This window comes from Pristiophorus japonicus, chromosome 22 (assembly GCF_044704955.1).
Source record: "Pristiophorus japonicus isolate sPriJap1 chromosome 22, sPriJap1.hap1, whole genome shotgun sequence".
Lineage (NCBI taxonomy): Eukaryota > Metazoa > Chordata > Chondrichthyes > Pristiophoridae > Pristiophorus > Pristiophorus japonicus.
In genome coordinates, this window is record NC_091998.1 from 51,460,571 (window position 1) to 51,483,921 (window position 23,351).

Below are 23,351 nucleotides of genomic sequence, written 5' to 3' on the forward strand. Positions count from 1 at the left end.
AGTACACTTGATCAGCTCCGCTGGGCGGGCCACAGTGTTTGCAGGCCTGACGCGAGATTCCCAAAGCAAGCGCTCTACTCGGAACTCCTACACGGCAACCGAGCCCCAGGTGGGCAGAGGAAATGTTTCAAGGACACCCCTCCTTGATAAAATGCAACATCCCCACCGACACCTGGGAGTCCCTGGCCAAAGACTGCCCCAAGTGGAGGAATAGCATCCGGGAGGGCGCTGAGCACCTCGAGTCTCGTCGCCAAGAGCATGCAGAAAACAAGCGCAGGCCGCGGAAGGAGCGTGCGGCAAACCAGACTCCCCACCCATCCTTTCCTTCAGCCACTGTCTGTCCCACCTGTGACAGAGACTGTAATTCCCGTATTGGACTGTTCAGTCACCTGAGAACTCACTTTTGGAGTGGAAGCAAGTCTTCCTTGATTTCGAGGGACTGCCTATGATGATGAGGACCAGGAGCAGGCCTGGTATGGTAGCACAGGTTATGTTACTGGACCAGTAATCCAGAGGCTTGGACTAATGATCCAGAGACGTGAGTTCAAATCCCCATCACGGCAGCTGGGGAATTTAAATTGAGTTAATTAAATAAATCTGGAATTTTAAAAAACAAAGCGAGCCTCAGCCATGGTGACCATGGAACTACCAGATTGTCAGACAAACCCAACTCATTCACCAATGGGGAGGAAATTACCCCGTCTGGCCTATATGTGACTCTAGACCCACAGCAATGTGGTTGACTCTTAACTGCCCTCTGAAATGGCCCAGCAAGACACTCAGTTGCATCAAAACTGCTACGACCAAGTCAGTACGGACTGCATTTCGGGACGGGCAATAAATGCCGGGCTTGCCGGAGACACCCACATCCCGTGAACAAATAAATTTAAAAAATAAAAACACCAGTCAGCCCCCCGAGCCTGTTCCGCCATTCAATGAGATCATGGCTGATCTGCGACCTTACTCCACATACCCGCCTTTGGCCCATACCCCTTAATACCCTTTAGTTGACAAAAAGCTATCAATCTCCGATTTAAAATTAACAATTGACCTAGCATCGATTGCCATTTGCGGACAAGAGTTCCAAGCTTCTATCACCCTTTGTGTGTAGAAGTGTTTCCTAATCTGAAAGGTCTGGCTCTAATTTCTAGCTCTAATGTCTGGATTATGTATCGTTCTTTTTGTGCCTGTTCTGTTTCAATACCCAGACCCTCACTTCTGTTCACTGGTTCCTGGAGGCCTGCAATCTGTACCTTTATATATATATATAAAAAAATGCAAGACATACTGTTTCTTACTCAGCCTCTTAAGTTGTACCACTCAAATTAGTTTAAGATCTGCGACTCTTTTCTCTAGGAAAAGACTGAGAGGTGACCTGATAGAGGTCTTTAAGATTATGAAGGGGTTTGATAAGGTAGACGTTTCCACTTGTGGGCACGAACAGAACAAGGGAGCATAAAAAAAGATAGTCACTAATAAATCCAATAGGAAATTCAGGAGAAACTTCTTTATCCAGTTTAATGTATGCACCTGTGAGTATGCTCACAGGTTTGTAGAGCTGTTGACAGCCCGACTGCCTGCCTCTCTTCCGCGGTTACATTCGAGCCAGGGTGTCCCTAGAGATGGAGCACGCGGTGTCCACCGGTCGCTCACGGTCTTCCACCAGAGGTGGATGCAGGAGGGACTGGAGTGCATTGTCACCCCCGGCAACCAAATTTTAATTTGATTTTATTTGTTTTAAAGTTTAATTAGTTTTAATTGCTGGGTTTTAGTGTCCCCCTCACCTTTTATAGGGGGCACTTGTAAATTATATGATTTTAATGCCCCCCAAAAAAAATCACAAAAGGAAAAAAAAACAAACAAAAAAAAAACAAACAAAAAAAGAGGGCAGTTCTAAGTGTCTGGAGTGTCCCCCAGATCGGGGGGCACTTGATCTAATGTTTATTTGTACTCCCCAAAAGAGTTGTAGAGCTGTTGACAGCCCGACTGCCTGCCTCTCTTCCGTGGTTACATCCGAGCCAGGGTGTCCCTAGAGATGGAGCACGCGGTGTCCACCGGTCGCTCACGGTCTTCCACGAGAGGTGGGCGCAGGAGGGACTGGAGTGCATCATCACCCCCGACAACCAAATTTTAATTTGATTTTATATGTTTTAAAGTTTAATTTGTTTTATTGACGGTTTTAGGGTCCCCCTCCCCTTTTATAGGGGGCACTTGTAATTTTATGGTTTTAGAGCCCAAAAAAAACACAAACCCCCCTCCCCCCCAAAAAAAACCCAAAAAAGAGCCTTGAAAAGTGTTTGGAGTGTCCCCCAGATCAGGGGGCACTTGATTTAATTGGTTAATTTTCTGTCCAACCAAAAAGAGTTGTAGAGCTGTTGACAGCCCGACTGCCTGCCTCTCTTCCACAGTTACATCCGAGCCAGGATGTCCCTAGAGATGGAGCACGCGGTGTCCACCGGTACGCTCACGGCCTTCCGCGAGAGGTGGGCGCCAGAGGGACTGGCGTGCATCATCACCCCCGGCAACCAAATTTTAATTTGAACCACTAATGTAAAAGTTAATTTGATTAATTTGTTGGTTTTAGTGCCCCTCCAAGTCGGGGGCACTTGATTTATTGTTCTACCAAAATAGTTGTAGAGCTGTTGAGATGGGAGTGGCTTAGCCGGTCACGTGATGTTCAGAAGACTCAATAAAACCCCAACCAGTTGGGTTTGGGGAATCCATGATGAGGCAGTTGTTGTGGGCCTGGTGGATGAACTGGTAATGTGTAGTGTGATTGTTTAACCTTTTGCTAATAAACCAACTAGTTCTTAATAGCAAAGTGTTGCTATAACTTCTTAAGCAAAGAACCCATGAAGCAAATACATTCCACCCAGAGAGTGGTTAGACTGTGGAACTCGCTACCACAGGAAGTGGCTGAGGTGACCAGCAAGACACAATTAAGGGAACGTTAGATAACAAATCATACTTTCAGGCCTTGACCTGTGGTTTTTCTGAAGCCATGCCACTCCAAGCCATTGCCGGAATCACAGCTGGGGCTCCTCCTCTGTGGGGAATTGTAGAATGTCAAGCCAGCCTGCCGTGACCTCCTGGCTCAACCCTCAGTAGCAGCAACACTTTGCACCTCAAGGAGTCTTCTTGGAGTCGGTTGGGCAATTGTCGGAGACAAACAGATTTGGTTTCACTGCCTCCTCTTGACATTTCAGATAGAAAATCTGGCTAACTTTATATATAGATATAAATATATAAAAAAACAAAAAGTTGTATCTGTGGTGACGATGAAAGGTGCGTGCAATCTGAGCCATGTAGTACATGCTTCCTGTTGGACCCCTCCCACACACACACACGTGGAGTGCTCAATGTATTTGTCTTCAATTCTGGGGGAGTTTTTGAAGCTGAATACTTTGCTTTGGTTTATTTTCACCCGACCTATGTAACAGCACTGTTGCTCTTTAGCATAGTGCCTGCTGCTAACAGCACGTCCTTTCACGGTGAGCAGTGTTATTTTGCTTCACAGATGTTGGCCATCTCACAACTTGAAGATCTACTTGCAGCACAAGAATCCGTGTTTACTCTCCAAACACACTGACCTTTATTTTTGAATAACCTGCTTCTATCTTGGACGGTGGAATGTACACAGACTGCGTGTTCCTCCCTCTGCCCTTCCAATGACCCAAGGAGGTTACCCGGTGGTATTGTATTTGTTTTGTGGGTTCTTTGTTTAAGAATTCATAGCAACACAATGCTATTAAGAATGAGTTGGTTTACTAACAAAGGTTTAACAATCGCACTACATATTACCAGTTCATCCACTAGGCTCACAACTGCATACCTCATCGTGGATGACCTACTGGCTGGGGTTTTAATTGAGCCTTCTGAACATCACATGACAGGCTAAGCCACTCACAGTGCAATGGCTCTACAACTATTTTAAGTTGAAACCATAAATCACGTGCCCCCTTATTAAAGGGGACACTAAAACCAACAAATAAAATAAATTAACTTTTACCATAAGCTTAGATCAAATTAAAATTTGGTTGCCGGAGGTGATGACACACTTCAGTCTCTCCGGCGCTCACCTCTCGCGGGAGGCCGCGAGCGTACCGGTGGTCACTGCGTGCTCCATCTCCAGGGACACCCTGGCTCGGATGTAACCGCGGGAGAGAGGCAGGCAGTCGAGTTGAACGACCCCCTCGACCGCCCGCTGCCTGGACCGGCTGATGGCCCCCTTGGCCGTTCCCAGGAGCAGTCCTACGAGGAGGCCTTCCGACCTGCCCGCTCCCCTCCGCACCAGGTGCCCAAAGATCAGGAGTGCGGGATTGAAGCGCTACCCGAATTTGAGGAGCAGCCCCTTCAAATATTGGACCAGGGGCTGCATCTGACACACTCCACATAAACATGGAAAACGGACTCTTCCAGACCGCAGAAATTGCAGGCGGCCTGGGAGTTTGTGAACCAACCTTAAAAACCGATTGCATGGGATTGCCCCATGAACCACCCTCCAGGGCAACAGCTCTACAACTATTTTTGGAGAAACTTTCATTCAAGAGTCCTCTTGTTTTTTTTTGAAGGGCACCAAAACACAAATGAACAATTTAACATAAAGGGAACCTTTGTCGCAACAAGTCAAATTAAATCAAATTAAAATTCTGTTGTCGGTTGAAATGATGCACTCCAGTCCCTCCGGCGCCCACCTCTCGTGGAAGGCCGCGAGCAACAGCACTACAAACATGTGAGCATACTCACAGGTGCATGTATTACAGTAGGGGCAATGACCTCCAGCAACATGTGGCACCATGTTAGTCCTGCCCTTGAACCATTTTGTTGATGGTGAGCAGAGTACTTGCTGCAAAGAGTCGCTGCCGGATTTATGCACGGAGCTCACAGCCACTTCCCCGATTCGAGTGATTGACTTGCCCACAGCTTTCAATCTGCTTGTCACTCAGGCGTCGATCAGCTCTGTTGAGACTCCAAAAGCAAGCGCTCTACTCGGAACTCCTACACGGCAAGCGAGCCCCAGGTGGGCAGAGGAAACGTTTCCAGGACACCCTCAAAGCCTCCCTGATAAAGTGCAACATCCCCACCGACACCTGCGAGTCCCTGGCCCAAGACCGCCCTAAGTGGAGGAAGTGCATCCAGGAGGGCACTGAGCACCTCGAGTCTCATCGCCGAGAGCATGCAGAAACCAAGCGCAGGCAGCGGAAGGAGCGTGCGGTAAACCAGTCCCACCCACCCTTTCTTTCAACCACTATCTGTCCCACCTGTGACAGAGACTGCAATTCCCGTATTGGACCGTACAGTCACCTGAGAACTCGATTTCGAGGGACTGCCGATGATGATGATGATGACCCGCCAGTTTTGCGCTCAGACCTTCGTGGCTCTGTGGTTTTTATTTTATATCGGACTGCCCATTACAATGAGTCTTCAGCACAGAAACAGGCCAATTGACTCAACAGGTCCATATCAGTGTTTATGCTCCACTCGAGCCTCCTCCCGTCTTTCCTCATCTCAATCTATCGGCATAACCCTCTATTCCCTTCTCCCTCATATGCTTGTCCAGCCTCCCCTTAAATGCATCGATACTATTCACCTCAACCACTTCCTGTGGCAGCGAGTTCCACATTCTCACCACTCTCTGGGTAAAGAGGTTTCTCCTGAATTCCCGATTGGTGACTAATATTTATGACCCCTTGTTTTGGTTTCCCCACAAGTGGAAACAATGAATGGTCGCGTTATATTACTGGATCAGTAATCCAGAGGCCTGGACCAATGATCTGGAGGCGTGAGTTCACACCGCACCACGGCAACTGGGGAATTTTAATTCAGTTAATTAAATAAATCTGGAATAAAAAAAGCCAGTGACAGTAATGGTGACCATGAAACTATCGGATTGTTGTAAAAACCCATCTGGCTCATTACTGCCCTTTCGGGAAGGAAATCTGCCTCCCTTACCCGGTCTTGGCCTACATGTGACTCCAGACCCATAGCAATGCGGTTGACTCTTAACTGCCCTCTGAAATGGCCCAGCGAGACACTCAGTTGGGCAATTAGGGACGGGCAATAAATGCCGTCCTTGCAAGCAACACCCGCATCCCGTGAAGGAATAAGAAATGGACCTTTCTTAATGAGCCTTGCACTGTCAAGTAAATAAACACTGTCAGTGTCTTCAAAAGAGAAGGCAAGCCATCTAATCCCTTTAAAAAGGATTAGTGAACATCATTTATTCAGCAGATGTCACTTAAACAGAAAATATCTAAGAATTTGCTTTCTATGAGCATTTCAGCAGAAGGGTGAGCAGTTGTTTAAGACATTTCAGGGCCCAACACACACACACACATCATCATCATCATCATAGGCAGTCCTTCGGAATCGAGGAAGACTTGCTTCCACTCTAAAAATGAGTCCTTAGGTGGCTGAACAGTCCAATACAGGAATTACAGTCCCTGTCACAGGTGAGACAGATAGTCGTTGAGGGAAAGGATGAGTGGGACTGGTTTGCCGGACACTCTTTCCGCTGTCTCCGCTTGATTTCTGCATGCTCTCGGCGACGAGACTCGAGGTGCTCAGCGCCCTCCCGGATGCACTTCCTCCACTTAGGGCGGTCTTTGGCCAGGGACTCCCAGATGTCAGTGGGGCTGTTGCACTTTATCAGGGAGGCTTTGAGGGTGTCCTTGTAATGTTTGCTCTGCCCACCTTTGGTTCGTTTGCCGTGAACACACACACACACACACACACTGGATCCTGTTCTCACCTTTAACCCTCATACACCGTCTCCAGTAACACTGACCACCAAGGTAACGAGCGCAATTCTCTTCTAAAAGCCTTGCTGATGCATGTGCTAAACTGATAGATGGCCGCCTCCTCCTCTCCTGCAATACATCCCATAATACCCACGGCTTACTTTCCGAGACGCAGTCCCTCCTTCCCCCATTCCCTCGCTCTAAACGGCTTGTATCGGAAATGCGACAATTCTGGTGCAATGTTACCTTGATGGGCGAATACCATTTTCTGGGGGAGTTCGACTTGCGGCCCCCGTTGCTGTTGTGCATCCCCAACTCCGAGAACTCGAACTCTTGGTCCGGCATTTTAACTCTGGCGTTCTTGGCTTTTTCCAGTTTGGCTCCTTCCTCCGTCGATCCCTTCTCTCCCCAGCGCACCTGGAAAACGTAAAAAAAAACGCGCGGTGAAAAGAAATCGCCTGCTGTGCGCACGGGGACGAGGGGGTGGCCAGGTGCTGGGAGGAGAGGAGCGAGGGGCTTGTTGTGACAGCTGGACAAGGAGTGGAGCTGAAGTCAGCAGCTCTGCTGTGTGACAAATGGAGCAGGGAAGGAAGACCCATCAATCGATTAAAGGCGATGGGACAAGAGTTATTAAAAATGTGTCTTGAAGGTTTTTGCAGTAACACTATGGACAGAAAGAGATATCTGACCGCTGCAATTATTGTAATGTATTTGCTCCGTGGGTTCTGTGCTTAAGAATTCATAGCAACACATTGCTATTAAGAACTAGTTGGTTTATTGGCAAAAGGTTTAACAATCATACTACACATTACCAGTTCATCCATCAGGCTCACAACCACCTTCCTCATCGTGGATCCCCCGTAACCAACTGGCTGGGGTTTTATTGAGTTTTGCGAACATCACGTGACTGGCGAAGCCACTCCCAACTCAACAGCTCTACAACTATTTTGGTAGAAACTTACATTCAAGTGCCCCCTTGTTTTTTTTTCAGGGCACCAAAAACACAAATTAACAACTGAACATCAAGGGAATCTTTGTCAAATAAAATCAAATTAAATCAAATTAAAATTCTGTTCCTGGTTGAAATGATGCACTCCAGTCCCTCCGTCGCCCACCTTTCGCGGAAGACCGCGAGCGTACCGGTGGACACCGCGTGCTCCATCTCCAGGGACACCCTGGCTCGGATGTAACCGCGGAAGAGAGGCAGGCAGTCGGGCTGAACGACCCACTCGACCGCCCGCTGCCTGGACCGGCTGATGACCCCCTTGGCCGTGCCCAGGAGCAGTCCTACGAGGAGGCCTTCCGACCTGCCCGCTCCCCTCCGCACAGGGTGCCCAAAGATCAGGAGCGTGGGACTGAAGTGCAACCAGAGTTTGAGGAGTAACCCCTTCAAATCAACAGCTGTACAAACCTGTGAGCATACTCTCAGGTGCTTACATTACAATTATCTGCACTTGCTTCCCTCATTGAAATAGTTGTGCTTCCTGTTCCAGTGGCATCTCTCAACAAGTCAGTAACTCGCTTATACCAACCGACTTTGGCTCCATGGTCGACCTTTTTTTTAAGGTCGCAATATAGCCACAAAATGGGAGTTGAGCCTGAGCAGGACTAGAGAACGAGTCTTGGGAGGTTTGGGTTGAAGGCACAGTCAGAGGTCAGGAGGCTTTTTAAAGTGGGGCGAGATGGAGCACAGGGGAAGAGGATTTGGGAGAGCGTTTCAGAAAGTAGGAAGGGGTGGGCGGTTAAACGGTTTAAGGTTCTGCCAGTGGAGTGGAGAGGCAAGGAGAGAAGGAGAGAAGGAGAGAATTTTGACCCCCAAAACATGTGGGTTTTGGTCGGGTGGGAGGTAGAAATATAAAAAATTCTGAAATACAAAACGTAACTTGCCTCATAATTTTAAATACCTCTATTAGGTCAGCCGTCAAGAGACCTTATAAACCTTCGCTGCACCCTCTCCAGTGCCTCTGTATCCTTTTTATAATATGGCGACCAGAACTGTACGCAGTACTCCAAGTGCGGCCTAACCACGGTTCTATACAGGTTTAGCTTAACTTCCCTACTTTTCAATTCTATCCCTCCAGAAATGAACCCTATTGCTTGGTTTGCTTTTTGTTAATGGCCTGGAAGAGAAATAAAGGAGAGGCTGATTTTACCCGCCGTCTAAATATTGTGGTCTGAGGTAATGCAGTCATCCATTTTAAGCTGTTTTTCTAAAGTCTTCCCCATTCTGTCGCCCCTCCCCCACCGGGTTGTGTTTCGACACCAATATGTTGGGCCGCCACAAATCGTCAATACTTCATCTGGTGCTTTTCAAAGCTCTATAAATGGGACTTTGGCCATCTACGTACTCGGGCTGGTTCATGGCAAGGGCTGTTGTCTGATTTACGTAGCAGTTCCTGGCATCTTTATGGAAGAGAAATTGACATGTGATGGGAAAGCTTAAGCAAGTGACAGGGTAAATCAACAGTTACAAGCTGTTGGGAAAATAACTCCACCGGTATTATTGGGAGCATGAGCCTGAACTCTCTGCTCCTCCTCTTCACTGCTGACTGTAAAAAAGGGCACTGCCTTCATCGTGTTTGCCCAAAGGGAAAGGGGTGTTCTTTAAATACACCCTGACACGCTGATAGTTTTTTCACACAAGGCCGAGGGGGTGACCTAATTGAGGTCTTTAAAATTATGAAAGGTTTTGATCGAGTGGATACAGAGAGAATGTTTCCACTTGTGGGGAAGAGCATAACTAGAGGCCATCAATATAAGATAGTCACCAAGAAATCCAATAGGAATTCAGAAGAAATGATAGGGGAGTCCAGGATTATGGGCAGTGGGCAGGGAAGTGGAGTTGAGGCCAAAATCACATCGGCCATGATCTTACAATGGCGGAGCAGGCTCGAGGGGCCGAATGGCCTACTCCTGCTCCTAGTTCTTATGTAAACTTCTTTACCCAAAGAGTGGTGAGAATGTGGAACTCGCTACCACAGGGTTGAGGCGAATAGTATCGATGCATTTAAGGGGAGGCTGGACAAGCATATGAGTGAGAAGGGAATAGAGGGTTATGCTGATAGATTTAGATGAGGAAAGATGGGAGGAGGCTCGAGTGGAGCATAAACGACGGCATGGACTGGTTACATAAGAACATAAGCAGTAGGAGCAGGAGTAGGCCATACGGCCCCTCGAGCCTGCTCCGCCATTTAATACGATCATGGCTGATCTGATCATGGACTTGGGTCCACTTCCCTGCTCGCTCCCCATAACCCCTTATCCCCTTATCGGTTAAGAAACTGTCTATCTCTGTCTTAAATTTATTCAATGTCCCAGCTTTCACAGCTCTCTGAGGCAGCAAATTCCACAGATTTACAACCCTCTGAGAGAAGAAATTCCTCCTCATCTCAGTTTTAAATGAGCGGCCCCTTATTCTAAGATCATGCCCTCTAGTTCTAGTCTCCCCCACCAGTGGAAACATCCTCTCTGCATCCACCTTGTCAAGCCCCCTCATAACCTTATACGTTTCGATAAGATCACCTCTCATGGTTGGGCCGAATGGCCTGTTTCTGTGCCGTATATCCTATGTAATATAATGCAATCACATTTACAAATGAACTTGAGAGAGCACTTCATTTAACAAGAATATCTCTTTGAAGTCAGTCTTGGGATGAATTGTGCTGTGGAACTTGTACATCCCTTAAAATCTCTGTAGGTGATCGCACTAAACTGCAGTGTTGAACATCTGTTTGAGGTTTAAAAGCTGGGACTTTGGGGTCATTTTCAACTGAATTAAGAGGAGCCCCACAGACTTGGCACCTGGCCTTCAACTTCCAACCCAGGAGAAAGTGACTGGATTCATTTCGATGTTGAATCCGGGACAGTTTACTTTCAGGTGGATGACAAGTTTTAACAAAGGGGACACTTGGTAACTCTTTACCTCCATTCTTTTAATCCCTCCCACACCTCGGCCCCCGTAGTACGAAGCATCGACTGTTGGCCATTTTTTCTTGGGCAATCCTTCCGAATCCGAATCCTCCTGCAGAGAGAGAAAATGATCAGCAAGGCAACGGCAACATGTGGCGATGGGCTGCTCTGTCGGAGCAAGCAACTGGCCTAATCCTTGCTGGAAATCAGACAAGAGGAAATGCCACAGCTTTTAAAGTTCTCCCCCGCACCCCACCCCCCCAACCCCCCCCCAACAGATCCTTAAAAGCTGACGCTGGCCCAACCTTTGGACTCCAAGTGCCAACCTCGTGACAGCAGACAGAACAAAACCCCGATTACCTGAGTTAATTGAACTCATGCACAACATATTTTGTGTGTGTGTTCTGGGGGAGCAGGAATCAAAAACAGGAAGGGCCCTGATGTCATTATCATTCAGGCAAGCCAGAAGACATTCAAAACACTCGTTGGGTTTTTTTGCAATCCTGCTCTGTGTTTACAATCCAGAGCTGGTGAATCATTTAAAAACCAAACTGTTTCTTCGAGTTTAGTTTTTCTGGCTATTTAAAGTCTATTTACACAGGGTCTCTTGATCCTTTGTGCACGGACTCTCTGCTCGATTGAAGACTCGACTTAATCCAGTGGGAGCTCTGCTACAAATAAAAGGATGTCGAGAGCCTTCCATCATTTATGAACTTATTTATATTTCTGCTCCGTGTGTTAACCGTACAAGTCCTCTTGTGTGATTTCCACACTGTACAGTAGACACCTCAAGCCATTAGAGAAATACCACCAACGATGTCTCCGCAACATCCTACAAATCCCTTGGGAGGACAGACGCACCAACATTAGCGTCCAACATCCCCAGCATCGAAGCACTGACCACACCTGATCAGCTCCGCTGGGCAGGCCACATCGTTCGCATGCCAGACACGAGACTCCCAAAGCAAGCGCTCTACTTGGAACTCCTTCACGGCAAACGAGCCAAAGGTGGGCAGAGGAAACGTTACAGGGACACGCTCAAAGCCTCCCTGATAAAGTGCAACATCCCCACCGACACCTGGGAATCCCTGGCCAATGACCGCACTAAGTGGAGGAAGTGCATCCGGGAGGGCGCTGAGCACCTCGAGTCTCATCGCCGAGAGCATGCAGAAAACAAGCGCAGGCAGCGGAAAGAGCGTGCGGCAAACCTGTCCCACCCACCCTTTCCCTCAACGACTCTCTGTCCCACCTGTGACAGGGACTGTGGCTCTCGTATTGGACTGTTCAGCCACCTAAGGGCTCATTTTAAGAGTGGAAGCAAGTCTTCCTCGATTCCGAGGGACAGTCTATGATCATGTAGCCAATGAAATGGAACACCGGACTCCTCCACCACAGCCAGTGCCACACGTATTGGCCACTCGGAATTCGTAGGGTTGCTCAGTTGCTGAGCACTGAACTTGAGGGTCACAAGGTTTTGGGTTTGAAGCAACAAGTTGTATTTTTGTCGTGTTTCAATGTCCAGACTCTGAACAGTGGGGTCTACTGGATGTGTATCAGTGAACATCGGGCCTTGAGCCCCAAATAAGGCCCACGCACCCCCTCCATTGCTGCGTCTCCAGCCGGCCCCTCCCACTCCTTGTCATCAAAGGGAGCAGTGCTGCCCACACGTCTGCACTTGGCTAATCGTCCACTTCTCTGCCACCACCACAACTTCCCCCTGACTCAACCTTTCATCCTTCGCAGTTGAATGAATTAAGAACCACATCTTAGTATCTGGAGGAGGGGGGGGGTGGTGTGGTGCAGGAGGCTGCTGGGACCGAGCAGTGTTCATCATGCTGAAGCAATATCTCTGCCTTGTCAACAGTGGAACAAGGAACGTCATGCCAAATGGAGAATCAAATTGATGTCTGCCCAATGGATTGCACGTGTTTAGCCAATGCTGCACAGTTCTCTGGCACAGCACATTATGGTGGCATATAAAATTCTGACGGGATTGGACAGGTTAGATGCAGGAAGAATGTTCCCGATGTTAGGGGAAGTCCAGAACCAGGGGTCACAGTCTAAGGATAAGGGGTAAGCCATATAGGACCGAGATGAGGAGAAACCTCTTCACTCAGAGAGTTGTGAACCTGTGGAATTCTCTATCGCAGAAAGTTGTTGAGGCCAGTTTGTTAGATATATTCAAAACGGAGTTAGATGTGGCTAAAGGGATAAAGGAGTATGGAGATCAGCCATGATCTTATTGAATGGTGGTGCAGGCTCGAAGGGCCAAATGGCCTACTCCTGCACCTACTTTCTATGCTTCTATGTTTCTATATTATTCGCCAGTCAAAGGCTGGATTTTTTTTTCCGTCTCTTTCATACGGCAGCTGCTGACAATTCTGCCATTTCCATTTACACACTATCTAGACTCATCTTTTGTTTCTTAACTTGTCCCATTACCATCTCCTTTTGCCTCGCACCATCATCCCTTCTGTCTCTTAATCTCTCCTGCCTCCCACCCTATCACAGACCTTCCCTTTTGTTCTTTCCTGCCCTCTTGCCTTTCTCTGCCCCCTGCGCTTGCTTAAAATCCAGTTGCATCTCAAACTTTTGACAGTTCTGATGAAGGGTCGCCGACCTGAAACGTTAACTCGGTTTCTCTTTCCACAGATGCTGCCTGACCTGCTGAGTATTCTCAGCATGTTCTGTTTTTATTTCAGATTTCCAGCATCCGCGGTATTTTGCTTTTGTAAAGGCTGGGTACTTCGGGATTGTGATATAGTCACAGAACACAGCATACACAGCTTGCTATATATATATAGCACGACTTTGGTGCTCTGTCAGAATTTCCAGTTTTTGATACTTTGGGCCCCCACCGCCTTTTACTTTGAATCTGCAGGCGATTCACCTCGGTTGACTGACGACCATAATTATTATGAAATTCTCGGAAATATTGGTTGGCCATGCCCATCGACCTCGCTGTCTGACAAGCAATCTCAAAAGTCAAGTCATCCGTCGTCAATAACTTTCTTCTAATCGCATCATTTTTCATCCCACAAACAAAATGGTCCTGCAATGCTCGGTTTTGAAAGTTTCCGAAATTTCAAAAATTTCCGAAACTTTCCTGGTTGCGTTTATATTCACCTAAGTGTCCCATTACTGCTATGGGTGCCATCATTTTGTCTCTGTGCGCTAGTTTTTTTTAACCTCGGATTGTATAGCTATTTCCAAAGACAGAGAAGCTTCCAAAGTCTTTCTGTTGGCTGGCTGAATCCTTCACCAACAAAATTTCAACTTTAAATCATCTGAAAAATCCCATCTCGTTGCCAAATGTGATAGATTCACAGAGCACAGCTTCCTATAATGGCAGACAGCATCTCAGAAGTTCCAGAAGCTTCTGGTCAGCTGACTCATTTATTCACCTTTAGTTGCAGTAACACAATACATCCACATCCACAGTGTGGAGCTATAACATTACAAGCTTACAGACATTACAGGGATTGTGGTTTGTGGGTCACTGGCCAGACGAAAAATTCAATGTCACATGCTGGAGACAGGTCATTTTTCAGCATTGAGCAGAAATAGAGATGACAGACATGGGAGAGCGACAGCAACCTGGGTGAAGGAAGAGCATCCAGGAGGGTGCTGAGCACCTCGAGTCTCGTCGCTGAGAGCATGCAGAAAGCAAGCGCAGGCAGCGGAAGGAGCGTGTGACAAACCAGTCCCACTCACCCTTTCCTTCAACCACTGTCTGTCCCGCCTGTGACAGAGACTGTAATTCCCGTAGTGGACTGTACAGCCACTTGATAGCTCACTTTCAGACTGGAAGCAAATCTTCCTCGATTTCGAGGGACTGCCTATGATGATGATAAACCTTAACTGTAACCTCAAGGGTGGAGAGGGGCTGTTCCTTGCAACACAATCTCCTATGCTCTCCGACGGGATGGCCGCTGACAGCTGCCAACATCTGGTGATCGGGAGTGATGAAAGGCTGAGTGTGGTCACAGGAAGACTGGGCTGACATTGCACCAAGTGAACACACAATCAGCTGAGAGAATAAGAGTGAGGTTTTATATCCCATCTCATTCAATACAGACTCCATGTACAAAAGAACATAAGAAACAGGAGTAGACCCTACGGCCCCTCGAGCCTGCTCCGCCATTTAATAAGATCACGGCTGACCAATCGACCTCAACTCCACATTCCCGCCCAATCCCCATATCCCTCGATTCCCCTAGGCTCCAAAAATCTATCTATCTCGGCCTTGAATATATTCACAGGCTCAGCATCCACTGGGGCAGCGAATTCCAAAGATTCACAACCCTCTGAGTGAAGAAATTCCTCCTCATCTCTGTCTTAAATGGATGACCCCTTGTCCTGAGACTGTGCCCCCTGGTTCTAGACACTCCAGCCAGGGGGAAACAACCTCTCAGCATCTACCCTGTCAATCCCCTTCAGAATCTTGTATGTACATATCCACCATAATCCACCAAGACCTCGCTCTGTCGAGCCCGTGTGGTGGCTGGTGTGCAACAGCCACCACTCATTAAAAAAATCCACGCACAGGCATCTTCCACCCTTCAGGATGTAGTTCAGGACCTGAAATATTAGGTCCTTCATTGAAACATCTCAACTCTGAACTCATCCCTTTTTGGCGTGGAAGCATGTCATCCTCGCTTTGAGGGACTGTCTATGATGGATGAATCCACTGTTCAGCAGCTTGACATTGAGAAACTGTGAAAATATAATTTGCAGTGCTTTCTTCCCTCAGCTTGAAGACCCAAAACCCATTATGGCTATCCCATGCATAATTCATTAGAAAACAATCTTTCTCTTGTCCGACTAATATCTTACACAGCTGGCTGGATATTGTGGAAAGCCCCGTTGAAGGCCACAGGTTGAACCATGCCTAGGGGTCAATTTCACTGCCTAGAAAGTGGGCTATTGATTTTTTTCGAAGCTCCTGTGTCCCAAAGGCCAAACCTACCCAGCACGCGCCTCTTTACATGAGCTACCCAGTAAATGTGCCCGTTGATGTCCAGCCGAATTCTACTATATGAATTATCACCGGTGCGCTTTTATCGACACCAACACCTTGGCTGCCCGTGCTGGCAAACATCGCACCATCACGCCTACGCCGCGAATACGCAGTCTCTAGAGAATACAACCGCTACACCAGCAAAGACATGCCGATCCAGGCCGACTTGAACAACCTACCACTAACCCGTCTCAAATCTAGAAGGCCATTTTGGACCGTCGCCAAAGCCCTTCAGCGATCTCGCCTCAGCCTTGATGACCGGCGGCGAAATGCTTGGAAGAACAGCGACATACAGAATGGATTCCTTATCAAGGGCCCCACAGTACAACCTGAAGGATCAAATCTTCCTCACACACAGTGGACAACCATCAACCGCCTCAGAACCGGTCATGGTCGATGCTGCCATCTTCTCCATCGATGGAAGATTAAAGCCTCCCCATCATGTGACTGTGGAGATCCTAATCAGACCCTGGAGCACTGCCCTCAGACGGAATTCGCTGGCAGCCTACAAGATATCCACGCTGTTACACCGGAAGCTTTGGCTCTGGATATCTGACTTAGATATTGACATTTGATTTGTTTTGCTACCACCGTACGGAAGAAGAATGTGCCCGGAAGTATTGTCACGTGGGAGGAATGCTGGCAAATTCAGCAGATGGTTTATGGTCGAAGTTAAAATGTGGACAGATGTTCTGATTTACTTTTGGCATCTCTCTGACCCCATGTTGCAGGATTTGCTTTCATTTTCCTGGTGCAATGCCTACTCGTATACCTGAGTTTTTAGAGCATCTTCATTGCAGCTGGCTATTTTAGACAATAGGCAATTGCTAATACAGATTGGCCTCTCTGGACCGGGACTCTCTGGTCTGGAAACATCCGTGGTTCGGCATTAGTTGGGCCTGAGAGGCGGGTTTATGAAAATAAAAGTTTCCATTGGCCTGAGCGGCTATCAGTCAGTGAGTGTGTTCGCCGATTGGCCGGAGCAGCAGTTAGTCAGAGAGTATGCGCGGCGATTGGTTGGGAGCAGCTGTTAGTCAGTGAGTGTGCTCGGCGATTGGCCAGAGCGGCTGTCAGTCACTGAGTGTGTGTGACAATTGGCTAGGAGCAGCTGTTAGTCAGTGAGTGTGTTCGGCGATTGGCTGGAGTGGCTGTCGGTCAGTGAGTGTGCGCGGCGATTGGCTAGGAGCAGCTGTTAGTGAGTGAGTGTGTTTGCCGATTGGCTGGAGTGGCTGTCAGTCAGTGAGTGTGTACGGCGATTGGCTGGAGTGGCGTCGGTCAGTGAGTGTGCGCGGCGATTGGCTGGAGTGGCTGTCGGTCAGTGAGTGTGCGCGGCGATTGGCTGGAGCAACTGTCAGTCAGAGAGTGTGTTCGGCGATTGGCTGAGGGAGCCGCCCACAGGCTGCCAGCACTCGCACACACACAGGAGTCCGGGTGCTGTCGACAGGTACCGGTGAGACTAGGCTCGGCCTGACATCCCTTGGTTCGGAAAATTCTCTGTTCTGGCACCAGTTGTTCCCGAGGGTGCCGGACCAGAGAGGTCCAACGTGTAATTTGTTCTATTTAACTTAACTGTTTGATAACTTGCAAACCGCGATACCCTTCAGCCTCTCCATGTCAATGGGCTGCACAGACACTGTCAACTGAAGAGTATTACAATATGTCGAGGAATCATGTGGAGAACAATAGATGGCAGGCCATGACATAACGTTAGAAACAGGAGCAGGAGTAGGCCATTCGGCCCCTCGAGCCTGCTCCACCATTCAATAAGATCAAGGCTGATCTTCTACCTCGCCTGATCTCCATTACCCTTGATAATGATCTTGTACACTGCAAGAAAGCTGCGGCAATCTGTACCATCATCAGAACCTTGCTGCTGCCTGCAGATACTTGAGGGCCATTGCTGGCGAGGCTGACTGCCCAGCATTGATGTCTCCAGAGCTGGCACTGTCTATGTCGATGAGGCCCAAGAACCAATTTCCATCGATCCCGAGGCCTATCGGTTCGGGGGCAAACAGGCACCGGATAATTTCTCGGCCGAAAGGTCCCACTGTTGTGCCCGTTCCTATGCCAATCTGTCCATTATCAGTTTTCCACCCAAGTCCTCCTACCACCCATTATCTTGGCTTTGGCCTTGTACACAGTCTTCCCATCTGGGAACCATTTCATCACCTTCCAAGGGTCATCGTCATAGGCAGTCCCTCGGAATCGAGGAAGACTTGCTTCCACTCTAAACCTGAGTCCTTAGGTTGCTGAACAGACCAATACGAGAACCACAGTCCCTGTCACAGGTGGGACAGATAGTCGTTGAGGGAAGGGGTGGGTGGGACTGGCTTGCCGCACGCTCCATCAGCTGCCTGCGCGTGGTTTCTACATGCTCTTGGCGACGAGACTCGAGGTGCTCAGCGCTCTCATAACATAAGAACATAAGAATTAGGAGCAGGAGTAGGCCATCTAGCCTCTCGAGCCTGCTCCGCCATTCAAAAAGATCATAGCTGATCTGGCAGTGGACTCAGCTCCACTTACCTGCCCGCTCCCCATAACCCTTATTGGTTAAAAATCTATCTATCTGTGATTTGAATACATTCAATGAGCTAGCCTCATTGGGCAGAGAATTCCACAGATTCACAACCCTCTGGGAGAAGAAATTCCTCCTCAACTCGGTTTTAAATTGGCTCCCCCGTATTTTGAGGCTGTGCCCCCTAGTTCTAGTCTCCCCGACCAGTGGAAACAACCTCTCTGCCTCTATCTTGTCTATCCCTTTCATTATTTTAAATGTTTCTATAAGATCACTCCTCATCCTTCTGAACTCCAACGAGTAAAGACCCAGTCTACTCAATCTATCATCATAAGGTAACCCCCTCATCTCCGGAATCAGCCTAGTGAATCGTCTCTGTACCCCCCTCCAAGGCTAGTATATCCTTCCTTAAGTAAGGTGACCAAAACTGCACGCAGTACTCCAGGTGTGGCCTCACCAATAACCTGTACAGTTGCAACAAGAACTCCCTGCTTTTGTACTCTATCCCTCTCGCAATGAAGGCCAACATTCCATTCGCCTTCCTGATTACCTGCTGCACCTGCAAACTAACTTTTTGGGATTCATGCACAAGGACCCCCAGGTCCCTCTGCACTGCAACATGTTGTAATTTCTCCCCATTCAAATAATATTCCCTTTTACTGTTTTTTTTCCCAAGGTGGATGACCTCACACTTTCCGACATTGTATTCCATCTGCCAAACCTTAGCCCATTCGCTTAACCTATCTAAATCTCTGCAGCCTCTCTGTGTCCTCTACACAACCCGCTTTCCCACTAATCTTTGTGTCATCTGCAAATTTTGTTACACTACATTGTGTCCCCTCTTCCAGGTCATCTATGTATATTGTAAACAGTTGTGGTCCCAGCACCAATCCCTGTGGCACACCACTAACCACCGATTTCCAACGTGAAAAGGACCCATTTATCCCGACTCTCTGCTTTCTGTTAGCCAGCCAATTCTCTAACCATGCTAATACATTTCCTCTGACTCCGCGTACCTTTATCTTCTGCAGTAACCTTTTGTGTGGCACCTTATCGAATGCCTTTTGGAAATCTAAATACACCACATCTATCGGTACACCTCTATCCACCATGCTCGCTATATCCTCAAAGAATTCCAGTAAATTAGTTAAACATGATTTTCCCTTCATGAATCTATGTTGCGTCTGCTTGATTGCACTATTCCTATCTAGATGTCCCGCTATTTCTCCCTTAATGATAGCTTCAAGCATTTTCCCCGCTACAGATGTTAAACTAACCGGCCTATAGTTACCTGCCTTTAGTCTGTCTCCTTTTTTAAACAGAGGCGTTACATTAGCTGCTTTCCAATCCGCTGGTACCTCCCCAGAGTCCAGAGAATTTTGGTAGATTATAACGAATGCATCTGCTATAACTTCCACCATCTCTTTTAATACTCTGAGATGCATTTCATCAGGACCAGGGGACTTGTCTACCTTGAGTCCCATTAACCTGTCCAGCACTACCTCCCTAGTGATAGTGATTGTCTCAAGGTCCTCCCTTCCCACATTCCCGTGAACAGCAATTTTTGACATGGTTTTTGTGTCTTCCACTGTGAAGACTGAAGCAAAATAATTGTTTAAGGTCTCAACCATTTCCACATTTCCCATTATTTATTCCCCCTTCTCATCTTCTAAGGGACCAACATTTACTTTAATCACTCTCTTCCGTTTTATGTATCGGTAAAAGCTTTTACTATCTGTTTTTATGTTTTGCGCAAGTTTACTTTTGTAATCTATCTTTCCTTTCTTTATTGCTTTCTTAGTCATTCTTTGCTGTCGTTTAACATTTTCCCAATCTTCTAGTTTCCCACTAACCTTATACGCATTGGTTTTTAATTTGATACTTTCCTTTATTTCCTTGGTTATCCACGGCTGGTTGTCTCTTCTCTTGCTGCCCTTCTTTTTCACTGGAATATATTTTTGTTGAGCACTATGAAAGAGCTCCTTAAAAGTCCTCCAATGTTCCTCAATTGTGCCACCGTTTCGTCTGTGTTCACAGTCTGCTTTAGCTAACTCTGCCTTCATCCCACTGTAGTCCCCTTTGTTTAAGCATAGTACGCTCGTTTGAGACACTACTTCCTCACCCTCAATCTGTATTATAAATTCAACCATACTGTGATCACTCATTCCGAGAGGATCTTTTACTCAGAGATCGTTTATTATTCCTGTCTCATTACACAGGACCAGATCTAAGATAGCTTGCTCCCTTGTAGGTTCTGTAACACACTGTTCTAAGAAACAATCCCGTATGCATTCTATGAATTCCTCCTCAAGGCTACCCCGTGCGATTTGATTTGACCAATCGATATGAAGGTTAAAATCCCCCATGATTACTGCCGTTCCTTTTTCACATGCCTCTATTATTCCCTTGATTATTGTCTGCCCCACCGTGAAGTTATTATTTGGGGGCCTATAAACTACGCCCACCAGTGACTTTTTCCCGTTACTATCTCTAATCTCCACCCACAATGATTCAACATTTTGTTCATTCGAGCCAATATATCTCTCACAACTGCCCTGATATCATCCTTTATTAACAGAGCTACCCCACCTCCTTTCCCTTCTTGTCTATCCTTCCGAATTGTCAGATACCCCGGATGCACTTCCTGCACTTAGGGCGGTGTTTGGCCAGGGACTCCCAAGTTTCGGTCGGGATGTTGCATTTTTTCAAGGAGGCTTTGAGGGTGTCCTGGAAACGTTTCCTCTGCCTACCTTTGGCTCATTTGCCATGAAGGAGTTCCAAGTAGAGCGCTTGCTTTTGGAGTCTCGTGTCAGGTATGCGAACAATGTGACCTGCCCAGCGGAGCTGATCAAATGTGGTCAGTGCTTCAATGCTGGGGATATTGGCCTGGTCGAGGACGCTAACATTGGTGCGTCTGTCCTCCAAGGGAATTTGCGGGGTCTTGCGGAGGCATCATTGGTGGTATTTCTCCAGCGACTTGAGGTGTCTACTGTACATGGTCCATGTCTCTGAGCCATACAGGAGGGCAGGTACTATTACAGCCCTGTAGACCATGAGCTTGGTGGCAGATTTGAGGGCCTGATCTTCGAACACTCTTTTCCTCAAGTGGCCGAAGGGTGCACTGGCGCACTGGATGCACTGGTAATGTTTCTCTCTCATCAATACGGTGAGCATCCCATGCCTAATTGTTGTATAATAGCATGTTGTGTTATGACACGCAGAGCCCTCTCGTCACTTCAGTATTGGTTCACTCACAACAGCATCCCCCTCGCACAGCCATCCCAGTATCATCAAGTCTCTGTTTCCACACAGTTGAGTCAACAGCAACATTGTGTATTGATATAGCGTCCAAAGGCTATATCAAAGAGTGACGTCATCAAGGTCCAGGTCGGCGATTGAAGCGTGGGCAGGTACAGCGAGGTCGGGGTGAAGGAGCGGCGAGAGTTTGTAGAGGGACGTGATCGGGGCCCAGGAGAGGCGAGGGGCCCAGGGGCAGCACGGACCAGCCCACACTGCGACATGTGCGCGCACTAGGTCCGTGCAGCAGAACAGGTCTCCAGTCGTCCTGGTTAATCCTTGACACTGGATCAAGACGTTGCTCTGTCAAGCCCGTGTGGTGGCTGGTGTGCAATGGTCACCACACGTTAAAAAAATCCAAGCACAGGCATCTTCCACCCTTCAAAATTTAGTTCGGACCTGGAATTTTAGATCCATCATTGAAACACCTGTGAACTTTTTGACGTGGAATTCTCTACCACAGCAAGTTTTTGAGGCCAGTTCGTTAGATATATTCAAAAGGGAGTTAGATGTGGCCCATATGGCTAAAGGGATCAAGGGGTATGGAAGAAAGCAGGAATGGGATACTGAAGCTGCATGATCAGCCATGATCATATTGAATGGTAGTGCAGGCTCGAAGGGCCGAATGGCCTTCTCCTGCACCTATTTGATATGTTCTATGAAGCAAGTCATCCTCGATTTGAGGGACTGCCTATGATGATGTTGAAAGGCGCTTCACAGGGGTATTATAAAACAAAATGTTTCACACTGAGCTGCAAGGAGAAATCAGAGTAGGTGACCAGAAGCTTGGTCAAAGAGGTAGGTTTTAAGGAGCGTCTTAAAGGAGGAAAGAGAGGTAGAGAGGCAGAGAGGTTTAGGCAGGGAGTTCCAGAGCTTGGGGCCTAGGCAACAGAAGGCACGGCCACTAATGGTTGAGCGATTATAATCAGGGATGCTCAAGTGGGCAGATATCTCGGGGGGGTTGTGGGGCTGGAGGAGATTACAGAGATAGGGAGGGGCGAGGCCTTAGAGGGATTTGAAAACAGGGATGAGAATTTTGAAATCGAGGTGTTGCTTAACCGGGAACCAAAGTAGGTCAGTATCGCCGGGCTGTTGAAAAGGTATTTTCCTCTAATATAACAAAGGAACAATTTTGATATATTTTGTATCGGCCAAAGTCAGGTAGAAAATAAATTATTTCAATAATAAAGTACTGTTTTTTTTTCAAATAAATTTTGAAGTGGTGAAATGAAGATCTAATGGATGTTTACAAAATATAAACCAGAATAAATAAGAAGAAACTTGCATTTAGATTGCACCTTTCACATCCTCCCATATCCGCAAACCATTCACAGCCAATGAACTACTGCTCGAGTGCAGTCACTGTTGTCATGGAAGAAAGCACATAAGGGTGAGCCAGAGCAAGGTTAGTCAAGGCAATGGAACTCGGGAGTAAAGGTTAAATAGGCAATTGAGGACAGACTTCAAGAAGAGCTTCTTCTCACACACACACACATACACAGAGTGATGAGCAATTGGAGAGGACTTCATTGGCCCTGATTTTAACTCCAGGTGGTGTAAGAAATTGTGAACTGGAAGAAATAACTTGAGACCAAAAAGTCTCTTCAGACTGGTGTTAGAATTGAAGATTCATTCCGTGGGACAATAGCTAAAGCTACTTGAACAGCGTGAACATAAATAACTGATAACGGGCAGCTCCAAACATCTGAAGGCCAAGAATGTCCTGTCTGACTCCAGCCTCGTGAGGATAAATATGAAGAGGAGGGTTTCACACAAGAGTTGAGACAAGAACCCGACATATCACAGTTTAAATGATCCTGTCCATTTCCTACACCAGGCCCACCCCTAAAGAAAGAATGAAGGAAAGACC

General features: G+C 47.5%; 1 protein-coding gene across 3 annotated transcripts in view; it reads right to left on the reverse strand.

Moving 5' to 3' along the window:
- The window catches only part of LOC139234761 (anthrax toxin receptor 1-like), a 246,144-nt gene that overhangs the window by 57,683 nt on the left and 165,110 nt on the right, over positions 1 to 23,351 (reverse strand). For 2 of the 3 annotated variants that reach the window (XM_070865451.1, XM_070865453.1), the window contains exons 15-16: positions 10,663 to 10,761; positions 6,987 to 7,157 (exon numbers count right to left, since the gene is read on the reverse strand). In XM_070865451.1, coding sequence (XP_070721552.1) covers positions 6,987 to 7,157; positions 10,663 to 10,761 — 270 coding nt within the window. The remainder of the gene's footprint in view (positions 1 to 6,986; positions 7,158 to 10,662; positions 10,762 to 23,351) is intronic. The other variant, XM_070865452.1, reaches the window with a different exon arrangement.